Source organism: Ranitomeya imitator, chromosome 1 (genome assembly GCF_032444005.1).
Source record: "Ranitomeya imitator isolate aRanImi1 chromosome 1, aRanImi1.pri, whole genome shotgun sequence".
In the NCBI taxonomy this organism is placed as follows: Eukaryota; Metazoa; Chordata; class Amphibia; order Anura; family Dendrobatidae; genus Ranitomeya; species Ranitomeya imitator.
Window position 1 is genome coordinate 1,174,131,075 of NC_091282.1, and position 18,661 is coordinate 1,174,149,735.

At 44.4% G+C, this 18,661-nt stretch overlaps 1 protein-coding gene across 2 annotated transcripts in view; it reads left to right on the forward strand.

Moving 5' to 3' along the window:
• Positions 1-1,831: 1,831 nt before the first annotated feature.
• Positions 1,832-18,661, forward strand: part of FAM184B (family with sequence similarity 184 member B) — a 137,297-nt gene continuing 120,467 nt past the window's right edge. For both annotated transcript variants that reach the window (XM_069744693.1, XM_069744694.1), the window contains exon 1: positions 1,832-2,130. In XM_069744693.1, coding sequence (XP_069600794.1) covers positions 2,008-2,130 — 123 coding nt within the window. In that variant the 5' untranslated portion in view covers positions 1,832-2,007. The remainder of the gene's footprint in view (positions 2,131-18,661) is intronic.

An 18,661-nucleotide genomic window follows, 5' to 3' on the forward strand; every position in this document is an offset into this window, starting at 1 on the left:
GTGGGGAGCACCTGGTCATTGTCGTTTTAAGGTGAAGTGATGTTCTTTCCATTTCTGGAGTATAATCCTAACAGTGCTCATTGGGACCTTCAGTAGTTTACAAATTCTTTTGTAAGCAATGCCATCCGTATGTTTTGCAACAGGATGGCTTTGAAAGTCTTAAGACAGATCACTGGTTTTACCCATCATGAATTGTTTCTTGTGTGGCACCTTGGTAATGAGACACCTTTTTATAGGCCATTAGTTATACCAGATGACATTATTTTTCACTAAGTGGCAGGATTGCTTTCTAATAACTGTTAGATTTTAGCTGGTGTCATGACTTTCAGTGGTTTTTGCATCTCACTTTCTTCATGTGTTCAATACTATTCCTTGTGTCATTTCTCATTATTACACTTAACATCTATGGATTGATTTCTTTGCCTGTGTGGATTGGATGGATTGTTACCAACATCTGGTGAGAATTTTGTGCCAATAGCCCATTTAGAAATATATTTAATTAGAAAATTGGTGACGTGTTCAATACTTATTTCACCAGGTGTATGTACCCCCATACAACGACCCTGCTCAATTCTTCAGTAGACTTCTTTAACTATATTTTAGGCCACATTCAGATGTCTGTTTTTATCATGTCTGAATATTTGGATCAGATTTTTATCAGCATTGTATCAGACTTTGATCAAAAAGAACGTTTCTCTACCTTCTCCTTTTGACAGTTAGTGAAAATCGGACCGCACTGGTGTTATTGGGAAATTTGATGTGCAATGGATTTTTTCTTTATACTCCTCAAGTTCAATGTCCTTTATTATGCTCTGGGGTCTATCTAGGCCCCAGAGCATAATAAACATAAAATGGTGAAAAATAGAAAACTACTAAAACCTCACCACCCAACGCCCTTCTGCTCGATGTCCACCGTCCGGTCATTGGTGCCTCTTTCTAATGCTGTTGGGGGCTGAAACCTTTGGCTTTTTCAGACTAGTGCAGGACAATGTTACTATCTACGCACATGCGCAAGGATGTCCCAGGCCTGGTGCCAGACTAGTAGCGCACGTGGTGACCTTACGGCGGGTCATCCCAAGCCTGGTCACAACCGGGGTCTCAGCATCTGGTGGTGGACTGGTGGTATGTTTTTGATTTTTTTCATACGTTCTGCCTGCCCTCTACGATTCAGCAAAACTGTGACCACTGCTGAATTCATATTGAGCAAATTACAAGAAGTCCGTATTCTGAAAAATACAAATTTTGGCAAAATTAGAGTAGAACTCATTTCCTCTTGAGTAAATTCCCCTTTCTCTAGTGATTACGATAATAATTCTACATTGGTGAATAATTAATTAAGCAAGGTATTAGTTGCCTATGGTAGAAAAATTCACATTGAATTCCATAGTTGCAGAATTGAAAAAAAAAATGTTTGCTCTTACATCCTGAGAAGACCTGTGGGTACAATACATTGCAAGAATTAAATTATTAAGCAATAAACAGGAAAATGGTTTGGAGCTGTTCTGTATATCAAATCACCGTGGAATCAAATCAAATCAAATCAAATCTGGGTTACAAATATTAATTAAAAAAAAAATGAGAAAATCATGCTTTAAAATAACCTTGCTAAGGGATCATTGATCCATCAAGGGAAAAAGTCTCAGACGCTGAATGTGGGGTTAATATTCTATGTGTTTTGGGTGAGGATATTCCTGTCTCCAGCTCTGTTCTTGCTTCTGTCTGCTAGTCTCCTGAAATGCATGCTAAAAAGAATTCCCGGCATCTCCCCGTCAGCTTTTAGTCCAATAAGGAAGCCACAGATATACAGCACATGCTGCAGCTTCTCCAGCCTGGCTGCTTTCTGAAGGATCAGGACATCTGCAGTTACAGGAGAAGCGTGTGCGGGGGGCCTTGGCCGCCTCTTCTCCGCACCCACTGTTAGCGTTTACAAAAGCCTCGTCAATGTGTGTGTAGTCCGAAATCCACTTGCTGATCTGTGTTAAATAAAAAAGAGGCAAGAACAGAAGAATGGCCTCGGGAAAAAATCAGCATGGCATGTATAATGGATCCAAAGCGAGCCCTCTGCTATCGCAGGAATACACTCATGACCTGCATGTCAAGATGTGCAAGAAAATTGCTCAACTAACTAAGGTAAGATACCGAGCATCCCATCCGTCATGCCACCTAACGTGACCAAAATCCATGAAATCGGCATCAGACAGGGGTCCGATATGCCAGCACGCTCATATGTCATACCCCTCTCCATCCACTTGTATTTTGCTATTATCGTTACTTAGTATGCTTTTTTTGGATGCACTTGAATACTTCATTTAACGTCCTTGAGGAGGTCTCAGACTTCTGTCTGGATTTTTTTTGTTTTTCAGAGTAGTAAATTATATACTAGAGGTATTTACCCAAGAGGATACATTGCCAATGAAACCTGTTTTCCTCTTGTAATTTGTCCTTTATTGGATTATCAAGGGTGTACAGGTGTTTCATGTGAATTTTGGGAGTAAAAATGTCCCATGCTAATGTATTATCCATATTTAAAATGGTGCAGTGGCAGTGCAGTAGGTGATAAAATAATAGCCTGCCAAAGTCATTATATTTCATTTACGTGATCGAAGAGTGGCATAAACGGATGTGGGCCGATATAAAAATGTCACTTGTAGAGACATAAGAATCAGGAAAATGATTCAATATTAGCAAAAAAATATTTATCCAAATACTATAATTTTTTTAATGCATTTTAGATCTATTTATATTCCGCTGTGTATTAACTGGACTGGTACAATAAATCCGAGGGCTGAACATCTCCGGTCATACGTCAACTGATTCAATATCTGCAGAAGATTTATGGATTTCATAACGCTTTGCATTTTGCATAGAGTTGACCGTCTCTCCATCATATTGACATATATAGGAGAGGACATAGATTGTGTTCATTTTCTAGGAATATTGAACACACACTTGATGGACATTGCCCCGCGTGAGTCATAGATGGTCGTAGTATATACTCAATGTGCACAGGATTTTATAAATGCCCTTCAGAAATGTTTAAAGCTGTTTTCATATATCTAAATGTTTGAAAATTATTTTCTAACGTTACTGGAAAAGTAATATAACACTTATTTTTATTCTGGAATCACAAAATACTCTGGAAGTTTTAGGGTCCAAATTCAGAAGTAATAATAGTCGAGCCATCAGGTCGGTCGTCAGAAACATCATAAATCACATAGGTATTAAAACCATAAAATCTACATTTTCATGTTCTTTTCTCAGCATGCAAAGTATTTTCGTTTTTATAGATCAGCAGTTTGTGCTCTGGAGTGGAGCGTCTCTTCTTTCTTGGACCTGTGGGCTGCCATTATGGATGGTATGGATGGCTGTCACTGGTCACCCAGCACACATGCAAGCAATATACCCTCATCATACTCCTAGAGTCTAGGTTGGGCATATGGCCAGGGATGCTCCTGATATGCAGGCCAAGCACCCATAGGGCTTCTTTTACTCCACAGTTGCCAACCGAGACATTTTGGCTTCATCGGCATACCTGTTTTGATGGCTGGAAGCACAAAGTTAGAGTGCACCTGATAGACAGTAATAAAAATATATTATTTTTTTTTATCATTGGGACACAACCCTTTTCCCTAAAATTTCATGTTAAAGTTGAGATCCTCAGTGGCATTTTGTAATGATTAAGTGAATGGGACAGAAGCTGCCATGCTAAGCACAGTCGGTAAAGTACGGTGCAGTGCCGCGCTTTGCTGTATAGAGGGGCAAAAAAGGTCTGCCCCTTCAAACAACTAATCATTGGGGGTGATAGCAGACCCAATCTAAGGATGGTTGATCTGTTTTTAAAGAACTGGATCATCCCTTTAAGATAGCATTTCAGGGGTAGGTGGGGTTTAAAGTACCACTCATTTTTCTTTTTTATTTCACCACTGGATAGGTATCAGTAATTTATGTTCCCTGTGTGTAATAAAATACGTACCGATGACCGTCTTCTACTGTTTCCAGCGCTGTGCTGGTCCGTCTCCGCTATCTTGTGACTGCAGCTCTGTCTGGTCAGAAGTGGCTGCAAATGGTCACTATCTCCCTTAGTGTAAGTCTATGGGAGCCGTGTTCTGGCCTCATCCTGAGTCTCACAGACTTAGACTTCTTTCACACTTCCGTCGGTACGGGGCCGTCACAAAGCGTCGGCGCAACGTACCGATGGACAGTGCTTCAATGCGTCCGCTGCCCATAATAAACTCCCAGGGAGGAGGGGGCAGAGTTCCGGTCGCGCATGCACAGTTTAAAATGCAGGACACGACGTACAAAAAAACGTTCCCTTGAACGTTTTTTCGCTGCGACGGTCCGCCAAATACCGATGCATCCAGTGCACGATGGACGCGACATGTGGCCATGCGTCACGATCCATCGGCAATACAAATCTATGGGAAAAAAACGCATCCTGCGGGCACATTTGCATTTCCCAAAAGGACGCATTGTGACGGATCTAAAAAGACGGAAGTGTGAAAGTAGCCTTACAATGAGAAGTGACTTCCGGATCACCCAGCAAACACTAGAGATATCCAGCAGGTCACAATTCCGTCACAATCCCGGTCACATTGAGTAGAAGAGGACCAGAGCGGCACTGGGAACAGTAGAAGACTGTAGCCGTTAAGTATTTTACTGCTCTCAGGAAAAAAAAATTGCTGATACCTATCTGGTGATGAAAACCCCCCAGAGTGGTACTTTAAGGGTAGTCATAATACTGCTAATTAAGCTTTGTACATTAATGTAGAATGTAGCACGCTCTCCAACCACTGCTGTCTGGCTCACTGATGTTGCTAATGTGGAAGCTTTCAATATGACTCCTAGCAGAAGTTTAGTGTTCCCCCAATATGCTGTATGTGCAGACTGTGTTATTAAGTTAATAGTGCTTCAAGGGAGAGTGTGGTTGTCCTTGCAGCCTGTGTACACATTGCAGATTTGTTGTCATGTTTCTGATTTTGCAGAATTTCTGTACCTATCATGTAAAGTAGGTTACTTGTGTTTTTTTATTGCGTTTCTGGTGCTGCATTTTTTGTCTTTTTGCTATGTCGTGCTTTAAATAAAACTATTTTGTTCTTGATACTTCCCGCTATTTTGCTTTGACAAAACTTTATTGCTATGCTTAGGTGTGGATTACATGCGATTCTGATGCCGCCAAAATGCACATAAAACTCATGTGCATTTTTTACCTGCGGATTTTCCACATTTAATGTAACTCTATGGGGAAATTCTGCCAGAAAGCTCAGCATACCTGCAAGAGAAATTCACATGTTGCGGATTTGAAACCCGCACCGCAGGTCAGATTCAAAAAGAAGCACTGTGGGCAAGAGATCTCTATAAATTCCTTCAACTTTGGTAGAACTGTAAGACGCCAGAGGCGTCCCTGCATGCATAGTGGAGATGGGATTTCATGAAATCCCCTCCACTATGCTGTAACATCTGGGCGCTGCATGGTGGACGCTGTATGCAGCATCCAACCCACAGCGTTTCCTGACCGTGGAAACATACCTTCAACCTTCAGGTGCTTCACAGGAATTAATGGAAGTTGGAGGGACAATTTACTTTTTTTCACAAAAATTATACTTTAGACCCAAACTTTTTTTTTGCAAGGGTAAGAGGAAAAAATGGACCAAAAATGTGTTGTGTATCCCATATGTGGGGGAAAACCACTGTTTTAGCACAGCAGAGTTCAGAAGGGAAGGAGCGCAATTTGACTTTTTGAATGCAAAATATGCTGGAATCATTAGCAGATGCCATGTTGCTTTTAGAGAGACCCTAATGTGCCCAAACAGTGTAAACCCCCCACAAGTGACACTATTTTGGAAACTAGACCTTTCAAGGAATTTATCTACATGGGTGGTGAGCACCTTGAACCCCAAGGTGCTTCACAGAAGTTTATTATATTGAGCCGTGAAAATAATAAATGTGTAACGTAGAAGCCCCCTATATTTTTGTTAATAGATGACAGTGGTGAGCGGGGACTTGCTTTTTTTGTGGATTGATTTGAAGTTTTTGTAGGGAACATTTTACATAACATTTGGGATCACATTTATCCTTCGCTCTACACTGAGCACTTACGTCGGGGTTTCCATCTAAGGGCAGCGAGAGAATTCCGTACTTCTCTGCGAGAATCGCATCGCACTGGCCTGGCACCTCTTCTGACCTAAGCAAAACAGTATGATGTATTTCTATGCAGCTGTCAAGCTCAGGTCAGGAGAGCCGACAGCCAGTACGAGGTTAATGATGCGATTTTCGCACGAGAAATACAACAGTCTGTCTCTGCCCTAAATCTCTGAGTGACGTGATTCAGATGAAACCCCCGAGGGATCCATTCACTATAATGCCTCTGTTCAGTAATGTCCATCTTTTCAGAGGTGCACAAAACTGTGGCGGACCTTGGTTTTATGAACACCGCTGGATCATAGGCAGCCTCACAACATCCACAGTGCCTCCTTCTGCCTCATTATAGGGAACCTTCTGCCAGTGTTTCTGTCTGAATCACATTTTTCAGAGATTTACACAGAAACCTCGGTGTAATCACTTAAGGTAGAGTGCAGGATAAATGTGAGAGGAGCCTCACTGCGATCTATGGGAGGCAGAATGAAAAAATCAAGAGCAGGTGAAGAGTTGGTTTTATTTATTTTTTTTACATCATTCCTCATGCGGTATAAGTGATTAGACGACTGTCAGTTTGATTACTGCGATACCAGATTTATAGCATTTTAAATGTTTGGCTGCTGTCACACACTAAACAATGCTTTTTATTGAAAAAACGTGTTTGATAGCTATAATTTTTCCAATTTTTTTGGACTGACAGAATACGTTTTTTAGGACTTGTTTTTTGCGGGTCGAATTGACGTTTTTATTGGTACCATTTTTGGGCACATGACATTTTTTTAATTGCTTTCTATTTCTATTCCGATTTTTGGGAGGCAGAATGAACAAAAAACAGCAATTCAGGAATTATTTTTTTAGGTTTTCTTTAATGCCATTCCGTGTGCACTAAAATTGATAAGGCAGCTTTATTCTTCAGGTCAGCATGATTACAACAATACCAAATTGATTTTTTTTATGTCTTGGTGCTTTTACACAAAAACTATTTTATAGAAAATAGATGCTATTATTAGTTACATTCTTTTTTATCATTTTTTTGTTCTTTTTGTTCTGCGGTATGATGATAAAGCATAGTTTTTTGCCTTATTTTTAAACGGTGTTCACTGAAGGGCTTAACTAGTGGGACAGTTTTATAGGTCTGGTTGTTTCGGATGTGCTGATACCAAATATGTGTACTTTTTTTTACATAAATAAATGTATTTATTGGATTAATATTATTCCTTTTTTGTTTATTCTTTATTTTGTGATTTTTAAAAAAACATTTTTACAATTTTTATTAACTTTTGTTTTACTTTTTTTACATTGTCCCAAGATGGGACATCAACTTCAAACTGGCAGGTCGTTGATTGTACTGTGCAATGCTTCTGCATTGCAGAGCATTTGAGCTGGGTCAGACATGCAGGGAGGAGGTTTGTCAGCTCATGCTCTGAACATGAGCTGACAGGCCACCGTCCCTGGGTGATCCCATGGCCATCTTTTGTCCCTGGGTCACCATGGAGACCATCTACACAACGCGTTTGCATCCCGTTGTGCCGATGGGAGCACAGAGGCAGCTTCCTCCCTCTGCAATGCCTGTTATGACCTGGTGGTCAGGACAATAATGGACCTGGTGGTTAAGAGTACACGGAATGACCTGATAGTTACTGATAATAAGGACGAGCTCTGGGACGTGGGAACTCTGCTGACCGCAATCCCTAATCCTATCAAACACACTAGAAATAGCCGTGGATTGCGCCTAACGCTCCCTATGCAACTCGGCACAGCCTAAGGAACTAGCTAGCCCTGAAGATAGAAAAATAAAGCCTACCTTGCCTCAGAGAAATTCCCCAAAGGAAAAGGCAGCCCCCCACATATAATGACTGTGAGTAAAGATGAAAATACAAACACAGAGATGAAATAGATTTAGCAAAGTGAGGCCCGACTTACTGAACAGACCGAGGATAGGAAAGGTTACTTTGCGGTCAGCACAAAAACCTACAAAAAGACCACGCAGAGGGCGCAAAAAGACCCTCTGCTTCCCAGAGCTTCCAGCAAGCAAGACAACAAATTAAATAGCAAGCTGGACAGAAAAATAGAAAACCAAAGAAATACAAGCTGGAACTTAGCTTCTGATGGGAAGACAGGTCACAAGAACGATCCAGGAGTGAACTAGACCAATACTGGAACATTGACAGGTGGCATAGAGCAAAGATCTAAGTGGAGTTAAATAGAGCAGCAGCTAACGAATTAACCTAGTCACCTGTGAAACTCAGAAACACCCACCAGAGGAAGTCCATGGACAGAACCAGCCGAAGTACAATTCATGACCACAGGAGGGAGCCCGACAACAGAATTCACAACAAATGCCCCATGATGTCGCTGTCACTATTCACAGCTTTATCACTGGGGTTAAACACCCGCAATCGGTGCCTGAACCCATTGTGGGCATGTGTGTATGAGCTGACACCCGCACTTGATCATGGCAGCGCTCAGCGTCAGCCTGCACTATCACAGCGCTGTATATTTATACTGCACTTTGCTGTAACGCAGCTCCCTTGGCACCGTATGCCGTATATACTCCGCCTGTTGGGAAGGAGTTAACCATTTACAAAACCATTTACAGTTTCCTATGTTACAGGATTGCAATGTATCCGTAAAAATCAGATGTTATACTGTTGCTCCGTTTGTCATCCGATTTTTTTCTGTCACCCATAGACTTGAATGGATGAGTCTTAACCGATTTACAGAAACTAGTGCATGCTGCAATTTTTTCACTTGCAGATTTGGTCAGTGACAAAAATCATTCATTTGCACTGCCCCATTGAATGACATTGGTCCGAGTGCGATCAGTTTTTTTCATGTACTATACTTGAACTGAAGATGCAGTTGTGTGAACAAGCGCTTTATACGAGGCTCGGTTCTATCGTATCATTCGGCCACGGTGAGACTGCTACTCATGGTCTTAATAAAAGTAACTTTTCTGCCATTTCATTAGAAATTCATTACAAATGCTTAGTTTATGGTCTCATAATTTACACAAATCTGTACAGCCATTAGCAATAAGCTATTGAATTGAAATTTCTATTAATACCGGGTCGAAACACAGCAACCGTTGATCCCATCTTTAAAGCGGTTGTCCGATCTAAAATGATAAGTCTGCATTCACTCTGTGCAGACTTATGACTCCCCCCAGCAGAGGCTCTGTGCTCTGCAAGGATTCGCTGGTTTGTGAGCCGAGACTGGCGGATACTGTGTATACTCCTGGGCGGAGCCCAACTAGTGGGTGCGGCCTCCCGCCATACACTTGTATAGAAAGAGGCTGCGCCCACTGGACAACAATGTCACTAAACGGCCACGCCTTCGCTCAGTACAAGTGTATGGCTAAAGGCCGTGCCCACTAGACATGTTCTGGCCAGGAGTATGCATAACGCATACATACCCGCCCATTCTAGGCTAGCTTTTCTAAGCTGTATAAATAGAAATTGGAAGCTGCCCCACAAGGCGGGGTGTTTAGGTTAGCTCGTCATTTTGCCCTAACAGACGCTCTTAAACATTTTATTCCTTTTTGCCATGATGGAAACCTCTCTACTTGTTTCTAGTGCAGAACTTTTTCAATGTCACCTATTCATTCTTTGGAAAAGATCTGTGAAATGCAGACAAATTCCCAATTTATCTGAGTGTGATATATAAAGAATACTAATGTGAAAATGTTACATGTCATTGTATTGAAAATGAATTTGATTGCAAAACACTCTTTTGACAGAACTATAAATTTATCTCTGAAGATAGAAGTGCACAGAATGACAAACAGCTGAGTCACAATGCGCAATTATCTTATCATTCCTCCTCGGTGGACAGAGACCCTTCATGTATTTTTTAGATTCCAAATTACTGCTGGATGAGGTATAGTGGAAATAATTTTTACCATCCAGTATGTAGATTTGTTTTTGCAAATACAGTATGAATTTAAAGGGAACCTGTCACCCCCAAAATCGATGATGAGGTAAGCCCACCGTCATCAGGGGCTTATCTACAGCATTCTGTAATGCTGTAGATAAGCCCCCAATGTAACCTGAAAGAGGAGAAGAAGAGGTTATATTATACTCACCCAGGGGCGGTCCCGATGCGGTCCGGTCCGATGGGTGCTCCGGCGCCTCCTATCTTCATTCCATGACGTCCTCTTATTGTCTTAAGGTATCGTCACACTCAGTGACGCTGCAGCGATATAGACAACGAGCCGACCTAAACTAGATCGCTGCAGCGTCGCTGTTTAGGTCGCTGTAGAGACGTCAAACACAGCAGCTCCAGAACGATGCAGGAGCGATCCAGTGACGTAACGGCGACTCACTTATTGTTCTCGCTGGTTGTTAGCTCCATGTAAAAACATTGCTGGCATCGTTACTTTTGCTGTCAAACATGACGATACACGCCGACCTGACGACCAAATAAAGTTCTGGACTTATAGTTCCGACCAGCAATGGCACAGCGGGATCCTGATCTCTGCTCCGTGTCAAACACAACGAGATCGCTATCCAGGACGCTGCAACGTCACGGATCGTTGTCGTTCTCGTTGTAAAGTTGCTGAGTGTGAAGGTACCTTTAATGCTGCGGCTCCGGCGCAGGCGTACTTTGTGTGCCCTATTGAGGGCAGAGAAAAGTACTGCAGTGCGCAGGCGCCGGGCCTCTCTGACCTTTCCGCAGCGTGACGACCAGAAGAGGATGTCATGGAATGAAGATGGAAGGCACGGACCGGACCTGCGATGCCCATCGGAGTGGGACCGCCCCTGGGTAAGTATAATCTATTGTCTTTTTCTCCCCTTTCAGGTAACATTGGGGTCATATCTACAGTATTACAGAATGCTGTAGATAAGCCCCTGGTGACAGTGAGCTTACCTCACCATCAATTTTGGGGGTGACAGGTTCCCTTTAAATAGAAGTCTGATTCTAGGGAACAAAACAAAAATCGCTATAGAAGGCTACAGTGATTTGCAGGGGTTGTACACATTATGGAATATGCACACGAGGTGTTTTTCTGATGGGTCTGTTCTGAAAGCTGCCTGATAAAGTGCTATGAAAATGATCTAAATAATGAACATATAGTGGCATGTCAAAAATACTGTTATTGTGAACAGTTAAGCTAGTTATTCTTGAGGCAAACATAACACCATCTATAAAAAAAAAAAGCTGAAGTTGAATAAAGAATGGCTTGTACAAATGAATAATGATCCTAAACACACGTCAAAATCCAGAATAGACTACCTCAAAAGGCTCAAGCTGAAGGTTTTACAATGGCCCTCATCTGAACATCATTGAAAATCTGGGGCTTGACCTCAAAATAGCAGTGCATGTGAGACAACCCAGGAATCTCACAGAACTAGAATAATTTTCCAAGGAAGAATGGAGGAAAATCCTTCATTCATCACACAAGGATTGAAAGACTCTTGCCTGGCTACAAAAAGCGTTTACAAGCTGTGATATTTTCAAAAGGGGGTGCTAATAGGTACTAATTAGAGTTGAGCGACCTTGACCTTTTTAGAGTCGAGCCGGGTTTTGCGAAACCCGACTATGTCCAAAGTCGGGTCGAGTGAAATCGGCCGATTATGACGTAAAGTCGGGATCGACCGAAACACGAAACCCAATGCAAGTCAATGGGGCAGCATAGTCGGCAGTGAGTGGGGGCCAGGAAAACACCTAGAGTGGCCATTTTAATGTCAAAACCATCCATTCTTCTTAATGAAGCTTGTCAAGCGTAATTTACCTTATAATAATTGGAAGGCATTTGAAATTGGGGGTCATTTGGCTAAAGTTGTGGGGGGTAGGGCTGGTTCAAGTAATTAGTGGGCCCAGGAAATCTGGACCACGTCACGGCAGTGGAGCAGGGAGAGGTAAGTATTTCAACTTTGCAAGTGCTGTGAACCTGAGCAAGCAGGGGGGGCCCACTCGTTGGCATTGGCACTGGCACAGGGCCCCTCAAAGTACAGCGGTGTGTTTGCACGGCGGGGGCGCCTCCCACCGGCAGCAACACTTTTGCGTACTATGAGAGGCCCTGTGCCAGTGACGTCGCCAACTAGTATTCCTCCCCCCACCTGATGAAGGAACCTGCACTTTCATCTGCACCTTCCTCTTTGTCCCCGTGTAAGGTGGTATGGTATGCGGGAAGAGCAACCTGACTTTCAGCAGGGTCACAATGTTGTTGTGTAGCGTGCACGGGGAATGTTGCGTTATGGGTCAATGTACCAGCAGACTCATCTATCACTGGCTGGGCAATGGGCACGATGAAGTGGAAACACAGATATAGGCCCAAAGAAGAAAGTGGGCTAAATGCAGTTCAAAATTGGTAACACAGGAATAACCAGGGGGCATTGCAGTGGAGGACAACTGGAATGAGAGGCTGACACAGAGAGTAGGGCCAAATCAGTAAGTAGTCGAAATGCAGTTCAAAATTGGCAACCGTAGTAAACAGGCGGCACAGCTTTGTTCAGTGGAGGAGAACAGCAAGGAGTGGCAGACACCGATAGTAGGCCCCAAACCAACTAGTACGCCAAATGCAGTTGTTCCATTTAACCACAATTTAATGAGAGCCTGAAGATAGAAGCTCAGGAAAGGCAACCTGGGGAACACCTTGGAGTGTAACACACCATCTCTCTCCACCCCATACCCATTTTGTATGGCCTAATGCAGTGTACTTTTCTACAACTACTAAACGAGAGTCGGAAGACCGAAGCAATGGCAAGGAAACCTGGGGAACACCTTAGAGTGTAACACACCCTCTCTCTACACCCCATACCCAATTTGAAGGCCTAATGCAGTGTAGTTTCCAAGAACTACTAAACGAGAGCCGGAAGATCGAAGCTCAGGAAAGGCAACCTGGGGAACACCTTGGAGTGTAACACACCCTCTCGCTACACCCCATACCCAATTTGAAGGCCTAATGCAGCGTAGTTTCCAACAACTACTAAACGAGAGCCGGAAGATCGAAGCTCAGGAAAGGCAACCTGGGGAACACCTTGGAGTGTAACACACCCTCTCTCTACACCCCATACCCAATTTGAAGGCCTAATGCAGTGTAGTTTCCAAGAACTACTAAACGAGAGCCGGAAGATCGAAGCTCAGGAAAGGCAACCTGGGGAACACCTTGGAGTGTAACACACCCTCTCGCTACACCCCATACCCAATTTGAAGGCCTAATGCAGCGTAGTTTCCAACAACTACTAAACGAGAGCCGGAAGATCGAAGCTCAGGAAAGGCAACCTGGGGAACACCTTGGAGTGGAACACACCATCTCTCTACACCCCATACCCAATTTGAAGGCCTAATGCAGAGTAGTTTCCAAGAACTACTAAACGAGAGCCGGAAGATCGAAGCTCAGGAAAGGCAACCTGGGGAACACCTTGGAGTGTAACACAACGTCTCTCTACACGACGGAAGGGCTGATTCTTAGGAAGGAAGGCTGTTGGAAATAAGCATTGCGCGTCCGAGGGTGATTATATTCTTATTAGGTATATACTCACCCTCGGACGCGCCCTGCTTCTTTATTTGGAATGAATGTTTATTTGCAATGTGGTGTTGACTTTCTCTATTATTTTGGTAATTAATGATTTTATTATTTTCATTATTTTGCATCTTCTCGGCAATAATATAAAGAAGACGCGACAGGACAACACTCGGTGGATGCCATATGTGTGTTTTCAATTTAAAAAAACTTTCAGTTAACTACTTGCAGGAGAAAGTAATTGTAGCTGGTGGCCATTTTTAGTACTGTACCAGATTAGAGTTGTGTGTTTGTTTTTAATGTTAAAATGTCTGCATTTGATATCTCACCAGTATTTTCTTTTTTATAAGCAAAATACTTATTTTTATATTTTCTGATGTTGGTTCCAGGGGTACACGGCCAGCAGTGCCCTGGTCAGTGTAGTAGTAGTTGAAAGAATGGACCGCAGACAGGCATCGAAGGCCTAAAATAATAACACATGGCTGTAGGCAATTTTAAATTGGTTCCAGGGGTACACGGACAGCAGTGGTGTGGTCAGTGGAGGCCTAGTGGAAGGAGTGACCGCAGACAGGCATCGAAGGCCTAAAATAATAACACATGGCTGTAGGCAATTTTAAATTGGTTCCAGGGGTACACGGACAGCAGTGGTGTGGTCAGTGGAGGCCTAGTGGAAGGAGTGACCGCAGACAGGCATCGAAGGCCTAAAATAATAACACATGGCTGTAGGCAATTTTAAATTGGTTCCAGGGGTACACGGGCAGCAGTGACCTGGTCAGTGTAGTAGTAGTTGAAAGAATGGACCGCAGACAGGCATCGAAGGCCTAAAATAAAAAAATTGGGCTGGCTGTAGGCAATTTTAAATTGGTTCCAGGGGTACACGGGCAGCAGTGACCTGGTCAGTGTAGTAGTAGTTGAAAGAATGGACCGCAGACAGGCATCGAAGGCCTAAAATAAAAAAATTGGGCTGGCTGTAGGCAATTTTAAATTGGTTCCAGGGGTACACGGGCAGCAGTGGTGTGGTCAGTGGAGGCCTAGTGGAAGGAGTGACCGCAGACAGGCATCGAAGGCCTAACATAACAAACTTGGGCTGGCTGTAGGCACTTTTAAATTGGTTCCAGGGGTACACGGGCAGCAGTGGTCTGGTCAGTGGAAGTCTAGTGGAAGGAGTGACCGCAGACAGGCATCGAAGGCCTAAAATAATAACACATGGCTGTAGGCAATTTTAAATTGGTTCCAGGGGTACACGGACAGCAGTGGTGTGGTCAGTGGAGGCCTAGTGGAAGGAGTGACCGCAGACAGGCATCGAAGGCCTAAAATAATAACACATGGCTGTAGGCAATTTTAAATTGGTTCCAGGGGTACACGGACAGCAGTGGTGTGGTCAGTGGAGGCCTAGTGGAAGGAGTGACCGCAGACAGGCATCGAAGGCCTAAAATAATAACACATGGCTGTAGGCAATTTTAAATTGGTTCCAGGGGTACACGGACAGCAGTGGTGTGGTCAGTGGAGGCCTAGTGGAAGGAGTGACCGCAGACAGGCATCGAAGGCCTAAAATAATAACACATGGCTGTAGGCAATTTTAAATTGGTTCCAGGGGTACACGGGCAGCAGTGACCTGGTCAGTGTAGTAGTAGTTGAAAGAATGGACCGCAGACAGGCATCGAAGGCCTAAAATAAAAAAATTGGGCTGGCTGTAGGCAATTTTAAATTGGTTCCAGGGGTACACGGGCAGCAGTGACCTGGTCAGTGTAGTAGTAGTTGAAAGAATGGACCGCAGACAGGCATCGAAGGCCTAAAATAAAAAAATTGGGCTGGCTGTAGGCAATTTTAAATTGGTTCCAGGGGTACACGGGCAGCAGTGGTGTGGTCAGTGGAGGCCTAGTGGAAGGAGTGACCGCAGACAGGCATCGAAGGCCTAAAATAATAACACATGGCTGTAGGCAATTTTAAATTGGTTCCAGGGGTACACGGGCAGCAGTGACCTGGTCAGTGTAGTAGTAGTTGAAAGAATGGACCGCAGACAGGCATCGAAGGCCTAAAATAAAAAAATTGGGCTGGCTGTAGGCAATTTTAAATTGGTTCCAGGGGTACACGGGCAGCAGTGACCTGGTCAGTGTAGTAGTAGTTGAAAGAATGGACCGCAGACAGGCATCGAAGGCCTAACATAACAAACTTGGGCTGGCTGTAGGCACTTTTAAATTGGTTCCAGGGGTACACGGGCAGCAGTGGTCTGGTCAGTGGAAGTCTAGTGGAAGGAGTGACCGCAGACAGGCATCGAAGGCCTAAAATAATAACACATGGCTGTAGGCAATTTTAAATTGGTTCCAGGGGTACACGGACAGCAGTGGTGTGGTCAGTGGAGGCCTAGTGGAAGGAGTGACCGCAGACAGGCATCGAAGGCCTAAAATAATAACACATGGCTGTAGGCAATTTTAAATTGGTTCCAGGGGTACACGGGCAGCAGTGACCTGGTCAGTGTAGTAGTAGTTGAAAGAATGGACCGCAGACAGGCATCGAAGGCCTAAAATAAAAAAATTGGGCTGGCTGTAGGCAATTTTAAATTGGTTCCAGGGGTACACGGGCAGCAGTGGTGTGGTCAGTGGAGGCCTAGTGGAAGGAGTGACCGCAGACAGGCATCGAAGGCCTAAAATAATAACACATGGCTGTAGGCACTTTTAAATTGGTTCCAGGGGTACACGGGCAGCAGTGGTCTGGTCAGTGGAAGTCTAGTGGAAGGAGTGACCGCAGACAGGCTTCGAAGGCCTAACATAACAAAATTGGGCTGGCTGTAGGCACTTTAAATTGGTTCCAGGGGTACATGGGCAGCAGTGTATGGTCAGTGGAAGTCTAGTGGAAGGAGTGACGGCAGACAGTCTTCGAAGGCCTAACATAACAAAATTGGGCTGACTGTAGGCACTTTTAAATTGGTTCCAGGGTAACACGGCCAGCAGTGGCCTGGTCAGTGTAGTAGTTGTAGAAAGAAGGGACCGCAGACAGGCTTCGAAGGCCTAACATAACAAAAATGTCAAAACAATGGTATTGTCAGTGCCAGGCATTGAAGGATGTCAGCGGCTAGACTACACATTGGTGAAGCTGTGAGAGATAATTTTGCTAGTGGTAGAGCACTGTTTGAGCTGGGGGGGGGAACTGTCTTGTGGCCGGCGGTACAGGCACAGGGCCCCTCATATTACAACGGTGTGTCTGACGTTGGGTGCGCACCACCACCGCCAGAGACACTTTATTGTACTATGAGGGACCCAGTGGCAGTGCCGTCGACCAAAAGCGGCCACACCCACCTCTTCAGACAAACAGCACTCTCAAGGGTCCAAGCGCAAAGTGGCGATAGCACGGCCCCGTGTGGGGAGTTTGGCCATTTCGTGAGGTGGAAACATGTCGTATGCTGGACAATCAGGTGAAGAAAATTACGAGATTGGAAAAGTCATTCAGAATAGTCCACAGGCAAGACCTTTTCATAGGAAAGCTAGGTGTCAGCCGGGCAGGGTGGGGCAAAAGATTTTGAAATCCAGTTGTGGTTCATTTTAATGAAGGTTAGATCATCTACATTTTGGGTAGCCAGACGAGTCCTTTTTTCTGTTAGTATTGAACCTGCAGCACTGAATACTCTTTCTGATAGGACACTAGCTGCCGGGCAAGCAAGCTCCTGCAATGCATATTCTGCCAATTCTGGCCAGGTGTCTAATTTGGATGCCCAGTAATCAAATGGGAATGACGGTTGAGGGAGAACGTCGATAAGGGATGAAAAATAGTTTGTAACCATACTGGACAAATGTTGTCTCCTGTCACTTTGAATTGATGCTGCAGTACCTGTCCTGTCTGCGGTCATAGAAAAATCACTCCACAACCTGGTCAGAAAACCCCTCTGTCCAACGCCACTTCTGATTTCTGCCCCTCTAACACCTCTGGTCTGCTGGCCCCTGGAGCTCGTGTGAGAACGATCACGGGCGCTGTGTGCAGGGAATGCCAGAAGCAAACGGTCAACAAGAGTTGATTGTTTTGTTGCTAATATTAGTTCCAAGTTCTCATGTGGCATAATATTTTGCAATTTGCCTTTATAGCGAGGATCAAGGAGGCAGGCCAACCAGTAATCGTCATCGTTCATCATTTTTGTAATGCGTGTGTCCCTTTTGAGGATACGCAAGGCATAATCCGCCATGTGGGCCAAAGTTCCCGTTGTCAAATCTGCGGTTGTGCTTGGTTGAGGGGCAGTTGCAGGCAAATCTACGTCACTTGTGTCCCTCAAAAAACCAGAACCCGGCCTTGCCACGCCACCAATTTCCCGTGCCCCCGGGAAAGCTTCCTCATTAAAAATATACTCATCCCCATCATCCTCCTCATCCTCCACCTCCTCTTCGCCCGGTACCTCGTCATGTACACTGCCCTGACCAGACAATCGCTGACTGTCATCAAGGCTTTCCTCTTCCTCTGGTGCAGACGCCTGATCCTTTATGTGCGTCAAACTTTGCATCAGCAGACGCATTAGGGGGATGCTCATGCTTATTATGGCGTTGTCTGCACTAACCAGCCGTGTGCATTCCTCAAAACACTGAAGGACTTGACACATGTCTTGAATCTTCGACCACTGCACACCTGACAACTCCATGTCTGCCATCCTACTGCCTGCCCGTGTATGTGTATCCTCCCACAAAAACATAACAGCCCGCCTCTGTTCGCACAGTCTCTGAAGCATGTGCAGTGTTGAGTTCCACCTTGTTGCAACGTCTATGATTAGGCGATGCTGGGGAAGGTTCAAAGAACGCTGATAGGTCTGCATACGGCTGGAGTGTACAGGCGAACGGCGGATATGTGCGCAAAGTCCACGCACTTTGAGGAGCAGGTCGGATAACCCCGGATAACTTTTCAGGAAGCACTGCACCACCAGGTTTAAGGTGTGAGCCAGGCAAGGAATGTGTTTCAGTTGGGAAAGGGAGATGGCAGCCATGAAATTCCTTCCGTTATCACTCACTACCTTGCCTGCCTCAAGATCTACAGTGCCCAGCCACGACTGCGTTTCTTGCTGCAAGAACTCGGACAGAACTT